We start from the raw sequence: 16526 nt of genomic DNA on the forward strand, positions 1-16526 counted from the left end.
GCCTCCTTAACTGCTTTGGGTGAGTGTCTGGGAAGACAGCAGGGAGGAGAAAGGCAACTGTCTTCTCAGTGGACAGGCTCATCCCCAAAGAGCATAAAGGGCAGACTCAGGCTATGCATCCCATATTTAATCTTCCCAAATTTACCAGTCGGATGAATCACTTACCGTCTCAGAGAGAGGGAGAAAAGTAGCAGAGAAAATGAAGCAATTAGAATACCTCAGTTACCTTTAACAGGAAAGAAATTTCAGGAGTGAGAAAGAAGTTATACTGATATTGACTAAACGGTGATATGAGTCCTGAGAACAGCTAAGACTGTTGACTATTCTCTGTCTCTCTCCAAACTCTCCCTAGGCTTCTACATACCGTACTTGTCTAGGTCTCCTCTGACCTCTCTGTTTCTTCTGAGCATCTCTCATGGGTTCTACTTCCTGTATCTGTATTTTTAAATTCTTTGTGTCAATGGGAGTTCTGATCCCCTCTTCTTTTATCCCTTGCATGACTTCAGTTATAATTCATGGGCTATATCTTTAGCCCAGATCCCTCTGAGAGATTCAGGAAATCAGAATTTAACAGCATTCTGGATACCTTTCATTGGATCCCCCATAGGCACCCCAAAAACATTATGGTCCAAACTAATCTCTTTTTGAATTTTTTTTCCTCCTTCTGTATACCCCACGATGCACCTTCAGTCGATCCAGCTGCCCAATCCAGAAACCTGAGTGCCATCCTTGAGTGTCTTCTCTCTCTCACTACACCTCCAGTCCACCAATTTCTATCCCTTTTGCTGCCTGAACAAGTGTCAAATCCGTTCATTTCTCTCCCTCTCCACTGCCACTGCACACATTCCAGCTGCCATAATGTCTTGCCAGTATCACTTCAAAGGTTTCTAAACTGTTCTCCTGCCTCCTGTGATGTTCCTCCCTTTCACAAACCATCCTTCACACTGTGGCCACAGTAATATTTATAAACTGAAAATCCAATCTTGTAATTCCCAGGTGTAGAATCTTTCTATGGAATGCTATTGCTAGTATTGCTAGTAAGATGAAGCCTACAAGACGCCACGTGGCATGGTCCTAGCCAATGGCTTCACTCTCATTTCTGGACATCTTTCCCTCTATTCTCAAGCCACATTAAACTTCTGTGAGTTCTTCCAGCATCTAGATCCTCAATGAGGATATTTCTTGTGACTGGAGCATTTTCCCTACCACACTCTACACACCTACGGAAGATCCCTGCCTTTGCATGCAAAGGTTTTGTGTTTCTCTGGTGTACCCACATAACTCTTGCAATTCTCCTGTCATGGCCCTTTCCATATTTTGACTTAACCCACCTCTTATCTGTGTCCCTTTCTAGATGTTGATATCCATGAAGTCTGTGAGAACAGGAATCATCTCTCTTCTTTTCACCCTTGTGTCCAGAGTACCTCACACTTTGTCTCACAGCTAGAAGTCATTTATTTGATATTATAGAATGTATCATCTGAATTATGGACCATCAGGAAGTCATGTCTCAGCTATGTATTTTCACAAGGCAATGGGTTATATGTGGAATAGTATATTTTTTTGACTTAACCCACCTCTTATCTGTGTCCCTTTCTAGATGTTGATATCCATGAAGTCTGTGAGAACAGGAATCATCTCTCTTCTTTTCACCCTTGTGTCCAGAGTACCTCACACTTTGTCTCACAGCTAGAAGTTGTTTATTTGATATTGTAGAATGTATCATCTGAATTATGGACCATCAGGAAGTCATGTCTCAGCTACTTATTTTCATAAGGCAATGGGTTATATGTGGAATAGTATATTTGGAAAAATATTTTAAAGTACTTTATGAAATAGCCCACTGGCAGGGTAGACATAGATAGATACATGAGAGAGAGATAGGTAATCTCAAAATTCTAACACACATTGTCAGAATTTAAAGTATGTTTCTGACTAATCCTTATGTTATATTTTTATATTCTTCTAAAATTCTTGGGGGGAAGGGAGTTTTCAGATAACACTACATAATGGGAATAGCAGTGAACCTGGATGGAAATTCAATTTTGTTTTCTAACTCCTCTGTTTTGCCATATGATTTTATCTTTAATTCTCAGATACTCAAATTTATCATCTTTTATTAAACAAAATGTGCATGGCAGGAGAGTATCAGGATACTAATATTATTTCTTTTGTCTACTTCAAAGAGCTTTTGTGAGAACTTGTAGACTAAATACTTGGAAGATATTATTATTACTATCATTTTATTATTATTGCCATTATAAATGTGATTGTGAATTGCTTTGCCACTCTTTTATATTTTCATATCTTTCCAGAAAATAATGAAAAATTACTGTACAATAAAAAAATATTGTTATCTCTTTAAAATGAAAAAATGGGCTGGCCCGGTGGCGCACTGCTATAGTGCGCCGCTTGGGAAGCGCGGTGGCGCTCCCGCCGAGGGTTCGGATCCCACATAAAATGAAAAAATGGGCTGGCCCGGTGGCGCACTGCTATAGTGCGCCGCTTGGGAAGCGCGGTGGCGCTCCCGCCGAGGGTTCGGATCCCACATAAAATGAAAAAATGGGCTGGCCCGGTGGCGCACTGCTATAGTGCGCCGCTTGGGAAGCGCGGTGGCGCTCCCGCCGAGGGTTCGGATCCCACATAAAATGAAAAAATGAATAAAGTCTTCGTATCTGTTAGATAATTGTTTGAGTATGACATCTGTGGATTAAAAATAATGCATCCATTTGGGGAAATATTTTTAAAGAAAGAACTCATGACTCTTAGATATTCTAAAATACTTTTAGAAATATGTATAATAATTTTTAATGTATATTTGATGCTTCCCAGGTATATAGTATTCTGCTATGTGCCTTACATTTGTTATTTCATTTAGTCTTCTCAACAATTCTCAGTTAGATGCCCTTATAGACCTCACTTTACAGATTAAGGCTCTGAGAAATGGAGAGGGTGACCAGCTTGTCCCAGGAAAATCTAACCAAATTTGTGAGACCTCAAAACCTACACACTTAGCTATTGTGCACTACAGTATGATGTGCTCAATACAGGTGAAATCTTAAAATACATTAACTATACCCCAAAGTAGGGCAGTATTAATAATTTGGTATAGATCACACGCTTAATTGAAAAACTACATATGTATTTTGATGTCTGGCCTCGGGTCACATATGCTAGCTTTTCATGGTCAGCACTGCCTTTGTATGAGGATTCCCACTGTGGCAAACTCTAATGTATATAGAGCAAATCTAACTGAAGTAGAGAGGGAAATCTGTGCAAAATGGTATCAGCTCAAAACCAAGCAGTGTGGTCATTTCAGAGAATTAACTAGGAGGAAATTGCTTTTCTTAGTGATTCTTTTCTTATAACTTATTTTGAACATGATGTATAATAATTAAAAAGGTTTTTTTTGGTGTACAGCTATTTCATGTGTTTTATATATTCTTGTTTATGGTAAATTTGAACATTGTTCATTCTCCAATAACTTTGATGTACCATAACTGTGTTGTCAAATACATTTAATTCAATTTAGAAAACCATATCACCTTTTATGTTATTGTTTTCTTATTTGATATCTTATATGATATATAATGAGTATTTAGTTTACTTTGCTATATATATATATTTTGTTATATACATATATATTTCTTTTACTTTGTTATATATGTATATAACACATATATGTATATATTACATATACATATATACATATGAGTGTGTAATATATATATATGTATATATATGTATATATATATATATATATATACATATACACACACACACACACACACACACACACATATATATATATATATATATATATATTTCAGGTTAAATACTGTAATGTGATAGTGAATTCCACAATTGCTTGTTTGACTTACTAAGATCTGATGTGTCATCGTAGATACAGACAGAAGTCCTGTGAAGACTAGAGACAATGTTTTACTTCCCCCCCAGGATGCTTCAGTGAGAAAGGCATCCACCACTACTAAATTTAATGATGCTGAACTTGCAAGAGGAAACTTATTTGTTGGTATGTGACAAATATATAGTGCATGTCACAATTCCAGTCCATGATATGATGTGCTTAATATCATTTAATTTAAAAGTATCACTTAATTTAAAAGTTAGGATTTTTCAGGTAACAAGAAATTTATGAAGAAAACCATGAATTTGTCATTAGTCTTAAGTGGGTCATCTGTTTTCAATAGCAGAGGTTCTTTAATGTTCTTGGTTCATAGCACTCTTAGATTCTCAGTATTTTTCCCTAGGCCAAAAGATGTACCAAATAGTTCCAAGTGGTTTGGTACAAAAATCTATGAGTAGTAGCTTATGTGCTGTCCAGCAGATGTTGCAGTAATATTTAATTAAGATTTTAAATATCTTGTGGGTACCCTGTAAATTTGTTGTGACATCTCAGTTACCCTCTGTACACAGTTTGGGAACTGCAGAACTAGGAGTTTGTCTCTTCCTTATCCAGCTGTATCCAAGTTTGCTTATCTTAGAAAGAGGTGAGCACAGGTAAATTTGTGAGTTTGACTTAATAATTTGTAATTAACTGTCCAAACATTCCTTTATCTGGATATGGGTAATACTGAAAATTTTCCTTTTTATTGAATGGACCAAACCAAGTGAAATAGTGTGAGATTTTTAGTGAGTATATGCTTGTACCAGTACATAGGCAGATATTTTGGGGGAGGGGGGGAAGAAAATCTTTTTATATCCTCAAAATTTTTCTTAACTCAAAAATATTTTGTTTTATTGATGTGATTGATTTGCATAAAAAGCTATTTGGAATCTGAAGTAAATATTTTTTTTTATATAATTTTTTCAGCTGTTTAATTTTCTCTAGTAAGTAAACCTGAAGAATTGTCAAGACATTTTATCTAGGTAATTAAAAATGAAAGGTTCCTCTTTGGGGAATGTTTTCACTTACCATTATGGCAAGAAAAAACTTAACTGTTTTCTTTATTAAAATTAATCTATTTTTAAAACATTTCTATTGGGTAATAGAAAATAAATATGTTTTTATTATTTATTTTAAGATAAAGTAAATTGACTTAGAATTTCTTTGAGAGTACAGAATAATTTGTAGAATAGGCTCTATTTGTCTACGTACAAATGGAAATAGTGGGCAGAATATTTTACTCTATGGTCAAGTAACCATTTTTTACAAATAAATTTGATTTTTAGGAATGGAAATAATACATGAAAATTTGAACTCAGATGAAAGTAAAACGTCCAAGAAAGATGATCAATCTATGGAAAACAAAGAGAAGAATGAACAATTATTTTATCCTGAAAAAGGAACAAAGGCATATAATTTCTTTCAGAAGGTTGTAAATGCAGTTCAGACCTGGTTCAGTCTCTTCGGCTGGTCTGAAGGACCCCATAACCTTTCTATTCCAGAGACTGTAAGGTGACAGTTACATATTTCTCTAAATTCCTTGCTTTGAATCATATTGTAAAATATAATGTATTTATTGGAATCATTTTAAGTGAAACACAATATTAAATAATTTATTCTAAACTGATAAATTATGAGAAGACTATTAAGAAGAGTACAAAAATGCAAATATCAATTATTTGGTATATATGTACTTTTTAATTTCTTCTAAACATCTGATGATTTTAGGCAAGCACTGGAAATCGCTGGACCTCAGTTTCCTCATCTGTGAAATGAGAAAGAGTAAATTATGGGTAGGAAAAGCCCTTTTAAACTTGAAAATTTTGGAAACTGCACATTTTTATATAAGTAAACTGTCAAACTTAAATAAAGCCAGGTAGACAGTGGTATTAGGGAACAGAGAGGGCTCTCTTTTCTTTGACACATCTCCTTTTTGACAGGACATTTACCTCCCTTCTTTAATGTGTTATTTTATTAATCAGCATGTCTAAAATAGTTAGACTGCTTTGGTTATATCAGGTCACTTAATTCTTAAAAAGGAATTTAGGCCCCTCACACTTGTTATGACGTTGCTGATGTAGTGGGTTCTCAGAGCTTTTCTACTTCCTTTCTCAGCACTGGGGTCACTTGCTGCCACCATAGAGGAAGTAATGATCTCTATAGCTAGGCAAGGTATGTTTAGAATTTTTGCTCTATTTTCAAGAGTGAGCCAAGTCAATAGTTTTCTTATATGTTATATTTCTCAGTTTTAAAATTAATAGGACAATTTCGACTTTATATAATGAATTAGATAATATTTCATCTTTGACCATGCTGTGGGAAAATTAATGCAGCAGATACCCTAAAAAGCCCAGGTTTAATCATAAAATCATCTGGCTCAAGTGAATTTTTTAGAGAAGTTATTCTGCAATAACTCTTCAGTTTTTTGCTTTGGTGTCTGTTCTTCTGAAAATGTTACCTATTTTGAGTACATTTTAATGATTTCTTTTCATTTTGGGGAAAAATGATTGATTGACAATTTAAAACTCATCATTCAACAGTTGTGACTAGTAGTCTTCCTGTTTTTTATTCCCCTATATGAAGTTATAGTCTCTTCCTTATTGATAATTGTAATTTTATTTTTTTATTGATTATAGGCGTCAGTGGTTTTCTTTTTTGTCTCATATAATGAATAAGTTTTTGGATTAATTTGTCCACTTCTGTGTTTTCTAAACCATGTAATGTCGAATTGTTTCTTTATACTTTACTTTTTTTAAACTTGAATTTTATGCTTAATTATTTTCACATCTGTAACTCTTTATTCCACTTTGGATGCATTCCAGAATTTTTGCTACTAAGAAAAATGTTCAGATGTTTGTTGTTTTCATAGAAGTTGGGATTTTAGTTTTTATTTTCTATATATTGTTTGCTATAGTAGGGATTGCTAATTTGTTGTATCATTTGTCATTGCTTTCATGTGTCATTATTTGCTTGCCAATTCACATTAATTTGGAGGCATTTACTTATGCTATTTTGTTATGTTTTTTGTTGGTACAAATGTAGAAATGAATCATTTGTTTATAAATGGTAGTGGACATTTCTGGATACTAATAGGAAGTTTCTCAGAGATGGGATCATTGAATCAAATAATATAAACTCAAAGTCTCTTATAATACATTCTTGGATGATTTTCTAGAAACTGTTATATATTATAACCCCACTAATGAAATACATTGTCAGGCTGGTTGTTTCCTGAGTTGAATGCTGTCACATTTTTAAATCTTTACTATTTTGAAAAGTGAGAAACAATCCACATCACTGGGTACTGCCTGGAGAAAGGCAGTTCTAGAGGAGTATGGTGGCCTGCTAGCCTTGGGAAAGAAGTTGCCCACAATCAAAAAACTGTGAATAAAGATAGACTTTGTACAGGTTACAATGTAATTCAGCGTCATTTTTTGATTTGGAATATGTGGATCATGGACTCTCAGGCTAAGAAGAGACCTCCAAGTTCATACATTTTTGTTAGCATTTGAACCCCCTTCTCAAGGTCTCAATATTATCCCATCATCTGGACTCATCCAGTGTTTCTGATACTTCTGTGCAATATTTTGTGAGTAATGTGCCATTCTCTCAGAATTCTTTTATGGTTCCCATTTCTCTGCTATTCTTCTATTCAGCTATTTATTGAAATGAAATCTGAGTGTGGGGATCTTTTTCGTCATTCAATCTGCTTGGCATTCAATAGGTACTTTCATTTAAAAAACTAATCTTTTAATTGTTCTTCCCTGACTCCTTTTCTGCTATTTTGTTCTTTCTGTTTTCTCTATTTTTTCTATTCTGTCTTTCTGAACCTACTATTAGAAGAATGCTATACCTGCTTTACTGATCCTTTATGTCCCTTGCAATAATGTTTTATGCTTTTCATCTTTTTCTATCTTTTACTTTTTTATACTTGTAGTTCTCTTTCACTTTCTCTTCTGGTCTTCTATAAAATCTTTCAATTGGTATTTAAAGTTTTGTTTTCCAAGAATTCTGTGTTATTATTTAACGGGTCATTTGTCCCTCCCTTTCTCCTTTCCTGCCTCCCTCCTGCCCTTCTTTCCTTCCTTCCTTCCTTATTTCTTTTCATCTTGTAATAGCAACCCATTTTGTGTTATGGATGCATGTTTTCTCAAATATCTCTTTTAAAGTATAAGCTTTTTTCTAAATTTTATTTTTCTTTGAATTGATTCATTTCTCCTGAGCCCTTTATTCTTTTTTTTTTTATTTTTAATTTGATAATTTTCTTTCCAGTTGATGTTTTTTCTTAAATAATTCTGATTTTGGGGTATTATTTATTCATATATATAAATGAAGAACTTGGTTGTAGATATAATCAGGAAACAAGGGTTTTTCTTGCCACTGTGTAGGTCTGTTTTTCCATCAAATATTATTTATTTATTTATTATTATTATTGATTATTCATATTCATGAGGCAAGAGCTGACCATCAGTCCCTGTGCCCAAGAAGTGGTGAGCAAATCAATGTTATCAGCATGAAAATCTTTTCCCAGAATAGAAGGTAGAGAAAAGTCTTGAATTAAGTGGACAAGTCATGGCAATAGGAATGCTTTACTTTAGGGTACTGGGAAAGGAGAAGCCAGACCCACACAATGCAAAGATAAGGGGGAGATTTATTCTAGAGCATGGACATCCATACATGTGCCCTAAATCTCCCAGGTATCTGGAAGCTGAATTTATTTCAAGAGATCTCCAGTTTTTCCGGGATTCTAAGTCTGCTACTATCAGTCTCTTTGTAAATGTGTTGTGGGATAAGAGATGAAGTCTAGCTCTTCCATATGCAGTACTTCTATTAATCAGCATGATTACTGTACCACATATCACTTCTTCCCTCTGTATCTGCAAACTCTGAACTTGGAGTTTCTCTTGTGTTCCTCCAGGAAAAAATGGCTTCCTTTCCCCCTGCAGCATATTGCTATGCAGCACAACATTTTGACCTATTCCTCAGTACAATTTCATCCATTCTCTGTCTTTATATGAATATTTTTCAATGTTTCTGGTACATTAATGGTTCCTTTTCAAATTTCAGTGTTGTTACAGGTTATTCCTTTTCTGCAATCTTTCTGACATGTTAGGAATATTTTGAGAGGGAGAGAAGATAAGCACATACGTTCAGTTTATTATCCTGAACAGGAAGTTGCCCTTCTTTCTCATGTATTTCTATAGTTTTACTCTTCCTGTTATCTTCTTATGGTTTAATCTTAATGACTCATCATTTCTGTTGTTGATTTTATTATTGCTATCCAGTGATCCATACACTACTGAACTTGCTTTTTGATTTCTCTCTTACCTTATTCCTTTAAAATAATTTTGTGATGGTATTTTATTAGTAATAATGGTTGATGTGTATTGGACTCTTACTATGTAACAAGGCATCATTGTATAGGCTTTATGGATATTAATTTATTTACTTTTTAAAACCACCCTGTGATGTACCCACTATTATTATCCCCATTTTACTGATGAGAAATGGAGGCAGAGAGAGAATAAGTAACTTTCTCAAAGTCACACAGCTACTAAATAGCAAAGCCAGGATTTGAACCCAAGCACTCTATCTCCAGAGCAAGTACTTTAAAGCATCATCCTACTTGCCATTTATTGGAGGATCAGAAAAAGATTTAGAAAATTTTAAGACTTGACAGGTATAAACTCCACCATTTGGCATTTTTGTCCTTGTCTTTAGGCTGTACACTGTAATTACCTGTGGTTAAGTATATCAGATCAAGAAGTTTAAGAACCCAGTAGTTTAGAACTGAGGAGAAACATGTAATCCTAATGTTTATAGGCTAAATCCAGGATTTCTGACCAAGTGAAGCTTAAAGTCCTGGACAAGTCATCAGTTCTAGTGTCATACACATTAACAAGGAAAGTGCAATTGCTAAGCTTTATGTACAGTAACCCCCAGCTGGAGAGTCATTTGCTTACAGGATGCAAAACTGGAATCTATTGTAGGTTAATGGTGTGGGTAGCAAACCGTTTTTTTGTTTTATTTTCAATATTATTGAATCGTTTGTGACATGTTTGTGCATCACCTTTCTCAAACCTGAATCTAGAAGTGGTTGCAAATGCTGCTTTTCTGGTGTATCTCAAGTAATTTCACTCTACAAACACCAATTCACAGCAGCAAGAGCAATAGGGCCCAGTTCATTTGTTGATGTGTGATATATTCAGGTAAAAGAGCAGAAACCAAAGAAATTATTTGAAGGGATTTCCTATTCATCAGTTAATTCTTATTCTGTTTCCTTTTTCTAAGGGCTATGATAGCTTTATAATGTCATATTTTCTCTTTCACAGTGGTTTTCTTTCCTAAAAATAATTCAGTATCCAACTATTCAATTATGTGACTTTTGGGAGCTTTCTTTTCTTTTTTACAAATTTTAAAATTTGAAAAAAAAAATCAACATAATAATTATACATATTTATGATACAGTCTTAAACTTTTGACAAATTATAACTATATATAATTATGTGGTAAACAGCTATGTTATAGTATCTATATATACAGTATGTAGTGATTGAATCAATCTAATTGACATATTCATCACCTTAAATACTTATCATTTATTCCTCCTGTCTAGCTGTGACTTTGTAGCTTTGACCAACTTCTTCCCATTCCCCCCATCCTCCAGCCTTTGGTAACCACCATTCTTCTCTCTCTTTCTATGAGTTTGATATTTTTAGATTCCACATTTGAGTGAGATCATGTGATCTCTGTGCCTGGCTTATTTCACTTAGCATAATGTCTTCCAGTTTCATCAATGTTGTTGCAAATGACAGGATTTACTTTTCTGTGAAGGCTGAAGAGTATTCCATTGTTTATGAATGCCACATTATTTTTATTCATTCGTCCCTTGATTGACACTTTGGTTGATTCCATGTCTTGCTTATTGTAAATAATGGGGCAATGAACATGGGAATGCAGATATCTCTTTGACATACTGATTTCATTTCCTCTGTATATATACCCAGAAGTGGAATTACTGGATCATAAGGTAATTCAATTTCTATTTTTTTGAGGAACCTCCATACAATCTTCCATATTGGCTGTACTAATTTACATTCCCACCAAAAGAGTGCAAGAGTTCCCCTTTCTCCATATCCTTGCAAACAATTGTTATCTTTTGTCTTTTTAATAATAGTCATGCTAACAGGTGTGAAGTGATATCTCATTGCAGTTTTGCTTTGCATTTCCTTAATGATGAGTAATGTTGAGCATTACTCTGCTTTCAATTCCTAGAGGCCTGTTGATATTATTTCTTTTTAGTCCTTCCTCAAATCACTGAAAGATGGAAACAGTCTTTTAAAAAGAAAAGAAAATGCAATTTATGTTCCTGAAATCATGAGAGAAAGATCTACTAAATATTACTATCTACTCACTTCAAGTTGGGTGAATTGTGAGAATTAACATTTTCACTAAACACACTGGGAAGATCTCTAAAATGATTATAGAATCATTTTAAATCATAGTGGAAATCCCAGTTCATCTGAGAGGAGTAATTGCAGCACATATAGGTGTTACTCCAAGATTCCACTCTAATATGTATCTCCCTGCAGTTGTCATACACCAATAGTATATCCTAGAATGCCAGACAATAAGCTTAGGGGGAAGGGTTCAAATTGTTTCCAAGCTAACCATTCCATCCCAGAGCCTCTCATTTAGCATAAGTGTGTAGAATGTCACAGAAAATCATCTTCACCAGGGGAATGGTTTACCATTCATAATGAAAGCATATCAGAACAGAGCTTAGGACCTAGCAATTGTTCAGTAAATATTAGTTATTATTAATAAATTTAATTGAGATAATGTTAAGTGTTATGTATTTCTGTTTTCATTAAACATATTCACCAGTGCTGATTCTATTTGGCAGTGGTGAGTCAGTTCAAAACTCATCATTTCTAATACAGCACTTAGCCAAACTATATTTCATTAAGAATATTCACCTTCCCTTGTGCAGTTTTTTTCCCAGCTTGACACAGGAATTTTGGGCTTAAAAATTATATAGCATGCTTTTCTCTTTGCTCTTAGAGCTGCTGGCAAGCTCTTTGATATATTTAATAACATGAAAATAAAGTGTCACCTCTATTTCTGGGCATCCTGCCAATTCATACTGCCAACAGTGTCCAACAAAGACAGAGAAACTTGGCTTTAGATTCAAACTGAGTGTTAAAATCAAAGTGATAATAGTAACTGATTGGAATTGAATTCCTGAAGTACTTTTCAATTCCACACATTAATATAAGAATAAAGAAACATTTTACAGTTCTTATTTTCAAAACAGTTTTTTACCTTAACATTTTACTGTTGATAGTGGTAGCTGGTTTCTTTATCTGTAAAGATAGATCATAAGTACACTGAGCCTTTTGCATGAGTCTATTTTCAATATTCAAAGTAGGGGTACTCTCGTAATTGAAAAAAAAAACACCGTAAAATTATTTAATATCTTAATACTTAAGCTGAGAAGGAATATGGCTAAAATTATTAAGATTTTACTTAATAAAGTTCACATTGATGGGATATGCATACATGTAGACATTAAAGAAAATAATTATAGTTTTTACATCATAATTTTTGCTTCCACTGGGTGATTAAGTTATATAACTAACAATATTGCCTTATTCTCTAATGAATCTATGAACACTAATTTTAACTAGTCAATTTTAATTAATTTTCATGTGCAAGAGGAACTTTGAAGACCTAGGCTATTTCTTCTTGATTTATAAAATTATGAAATAAAACACACCTAGAGATAGACCCACAAACCAAGTACAGATCATCAATTTATTCACAGAACAAGCTCCTGTGTAAGTTTCACATTACTGACCCCCAAGAGGCTTCGTGTTCATAAACACAGGATTTAAACTACACTCTAGACCAATTGGACTTGGTGGATATATATAGAACATTTCAAAAAGCAACCATAGAATATTCATTCTTCTCATGAGCACATGGAACATTCTCCAAGATAGATCACATATTAGGTCACAAATCAAGTATCAACAAGTTTAAAAAAAAATTGAAATCATTTCATTAATCTTCTCAGACCATAATGGATTAAAACTAGAAATTAATAACAGAAGAAACTATGGACATCACACAAATACTAGGAAATAAAACAACATGCTTCTGAATAACATATGGGTTAAAGAAGAAATCAAACAGGAAATAAAAAATTTCTTGAAAGCAATGATAATAACAACACATCATACCAAAACCTATGGGATACTGCAAAAGCAGTACTAAGAGGAAATTTTATTGCAATTAATGCTTACTTACATCAGGAGAATAGAAAGATTTCAAATAAACAACCTAGCTTTATACCTCGAGGAACTAGAAAAACAAGAACAATCCAATCCAAAGGTTAGTGGGCAGAAAGAAATAATTAAAATCAGAGCAGAACTAAATGAAATAGAGACCAAAAATGTAATACAAAAGATCAATGAAACAAAAAGTTGTTTTTTTGAGAAGGTAAACAAAATTGACAAACCACTAGCCAGACTTACTAAAAAAGAAAAAAGAAGACCCAAATAAGAAAAATCACAAATGATAAAGGGGGTATCACAACTGATACCACAGAAATACAAAAAATCATTAGAGATTACTATGAACAACTATACACCAACAAATTTGAAAATCTAGAGGAAATGGATAAATTTCTTGACTCATACAAACTACCAAGATTGAATGAAGAAGACTTAGAAAAACTGACAAGACCAATAACAAGCAATGAGTTTGAAGCAGTAATCAGAAATCTTCCAAAAAAGAAAAGCTGAGGACCAGATGGCTTCAGTGCTGAATTCTACCAAACCTTTAAAGAGGAATTGATACCAGTTTTTTCAAAACTATTCCAAAAAATTGAAACAGAAGCCATTCACTCAAACTCATTCTATAAAGTCAGCATTACCCTGATATCAAAACCAGACAAAGATACAACAAAAATGAAAACTACAAGCCAATACCCTTGATGAATTTAGATGCTAAAATCTTCAACAAAATACTAGCAAACAGAATACAGCAACATATCAAAAAGATTATACACCATGATTAAGTGGGATTCGTCCCAGGAACGCAAGGATGGTTCACCATACAGAAGTCAATAAATGTGATATACAACATCAACAAAGTGAAGAACAAAAACCATATGATTATGTCAATAGATGCAGAAAAAGTATTTGACAAAATTCAACAGTCCTTCATGATAAAGGCTCTCAACAAATTAGGTATAGAGGGAAAGTATCTCAACATAATAAAAGCCATGTATGATAAAGCCACTGCCAATATCATCCTGAATGGGGAAAAGCTGAAAGCTTTCACCTTAAGATCAGGAACAAAAAAAGGATGCCCACTCTCTCCAATCCTTTTAAACATAGTATTGGAAGTACTTACCAGAGCAATTAGACAAGAGAAAGAAATAAAGAGCATCCAAGTAGGTAAAGAGGAAATCAAATTGTCCCTGTTTGCAGATGACATGAGTCTATATATAGAAAACCCCAAAAATTCTACCAAACAACTCTTAGAGCTGATTAATGAATTCAGTAAGGTTTCAGTGTACAAAACCAACATACAAAAATCAGTAGCATTTTTATACTCCAACAACACACTAGAAGAAAAAGAGATCAAGAAAGCAAGCCCATTTACAATAGTGCCCCCCAAAATAAAAGACCTAGGAATAAATCTAACCAAAGAGGTGAAAGATCTCTACAATGAGAACCACAAATCACCTCTGAAAGAAATTGAAGATAACACTAAAAGATGGAAAGACATTCCTTGTTTGTGGATTGGAAGAATCAATGTAGTAAAAATGTCCATACTACCCAAAGCCATCTGCAGATTCAATGCAGTTCCAATCAAAATACCAATGATATTCTTCACAGAAATGGAATGGCAATCGTGACATTCATATGGAATAACAAAAGACCCTGAATAGCCAAAGCAATCCTGAGCAAAATAAGTAAGGCTGAAGGCATTACAGTTCCTGTCTTCAAACTATATTACAAACATGTAGTAACAAAAACAGCATGATACTGGCATAAAAACAGATACATGGGTCAATGGAACAGCATAGGGAACTCAGAAACCAACTCACATATTTACAGCCAATGATCTTTGACAAAGGTACCGAGAACATACATTGGGGAAAAGACTGCCTCTTCAATAAATGGTGCTGGGAAAACTGGATATCCATTTGTAGAAAAACAAAACTTGATCTGTACAATTCACCGTATACCAAAATCAACTCAAAATGGATTAGAGACTTAAATATAAGGCCTGAAACTTTAAAAATCCTAGAAGAAAACATAGAGAATTGCTCCAGGATTTAGGACTGGGCAATGACTTTACGAATAACACCCCAAAAGCACAGGCAACAAAAGAAAAAAATAAACAAATGGGGTTTTATCAAACTAAAAAGCTTCTGCACTGCAAAGGAAACAATCAATAGCATGAAAAGCCATCCTACAGAATGCAAGATAATATTTGCAAACTATACATCTGACAAGGGATTAATATCCAGAATATACAACAAAAAAAAATTTAATCCAATTAAAAAATGGGCAAAGGAACTGAATAGACATTTCTCAAAGGAAAATACAAATGTCCAACAGGTATATGAGAAATGCGCAACATCATTAATCATCAGGAAAACGCAAGTCAAAACCACTTTGAGAAATCACCTCACCCCAATCAGACTGACTATTATAAAAAAAGACAGAGAATAACAAATGCTGGCAAGGATGTAGAGAAAGAGGAACCTTTCTGCACTGTTGGTGGGACTGTAAATTAGTACAGTCATTATGGAGAACAGTATGGAGGCTCCTTAAACAACTACAGATAGAACTTCCATATGATCCAGCAATCCCACTCCTGGGGATAAATACAGAGGATTGGGAAACATCAGGTAGAAGGGATACCTGCACTACCATGTTTATTGCAGCTCTATTTACGATAGCCAGGAGATGGAACCAACCTAAATGTCCATCAATGGATAAGTGGATAAAGAAACTCTGGTATATATACACAATGGAATACTACTCAGCCATAAGAAAAAGAATGAAATTCTACCATTTGCAGCAATGTGGATGAGCCTGGAGAAAATTATCCTGAGTGAAACAACCCAGGTACGGAAAGAGAAATACCACATGTTCTCACTCATACCTGAGAGCTGAATCCATAAACAAACAAATGAACGATAAAGAGACACAGAAAGAAAGAAACAAACAACAATCACAGTAATACATTGAACTTTTAGAAAACTAGAGGTGGAAAAGGGGAGGGGTGGGGGAGAGGGAAGGAGGCCAGTGAGGAATTGGTCAAGGGATACAAAGAATGATTATGTATTGTAATGATGAATAAGCTAACTTTACCCATCTAACCACCGCACATTGTACACAGTTATTGAAAATCAATGTACTCCACATGTATGTATAATAAAAAATAAAAAATAAAATTAGAGGGCCGGCCCGGTGGCGCACTGGATAAGTGCGCCGCTTGGGAAGCGCGGCGGCGCTCCCGCCCGCGGGGTCGGGTCCCACAGCGGCGCTCCCGCCCGCGGGTTCGGATCCCACATGCAGACCGGTTCCCCCCC

The 16526-nt window shown here is 34.4% G+C and overlaps 1 protein-coding gene across 1 annotated transcript in view; it reads left to right on the top strand.

Moving 5' to 3' along the window:
- Positions 1 to 16526, top strand: part of CHDC2 (calponin homology domain containing 2) — a gene marked incomplete at its 5' end in the record, with an annotated part of 166118 nt that overhangs the window by 29363 nt on the left and 120229 nt on the right. The window contains 2 exon segments of the mRNA XM_008581149.1: positions 3905 to 4033; positions 5194 to 5425. Of these exon segments, the coding sequence (XP_008579371.1) occupies positions 3905 to 4033; positions 5194 to 5425 (361 nt within the window).

This window comes from Galeopterus variegatus, unplaced genomic scaffold (genome assembly GCF_000696425.1).
Source record: "Galeopterus variegatus unplaced genomic scaffold, G_variegatus-3.0.2 Scaffold2281, whole genome shotgun sequence".
NCBI lineage: Eukaryota > Metazoa > Chordata > Mammalia > Dermoptera > Cynocephalidae > Galeopterus > Galeopterus variegatus.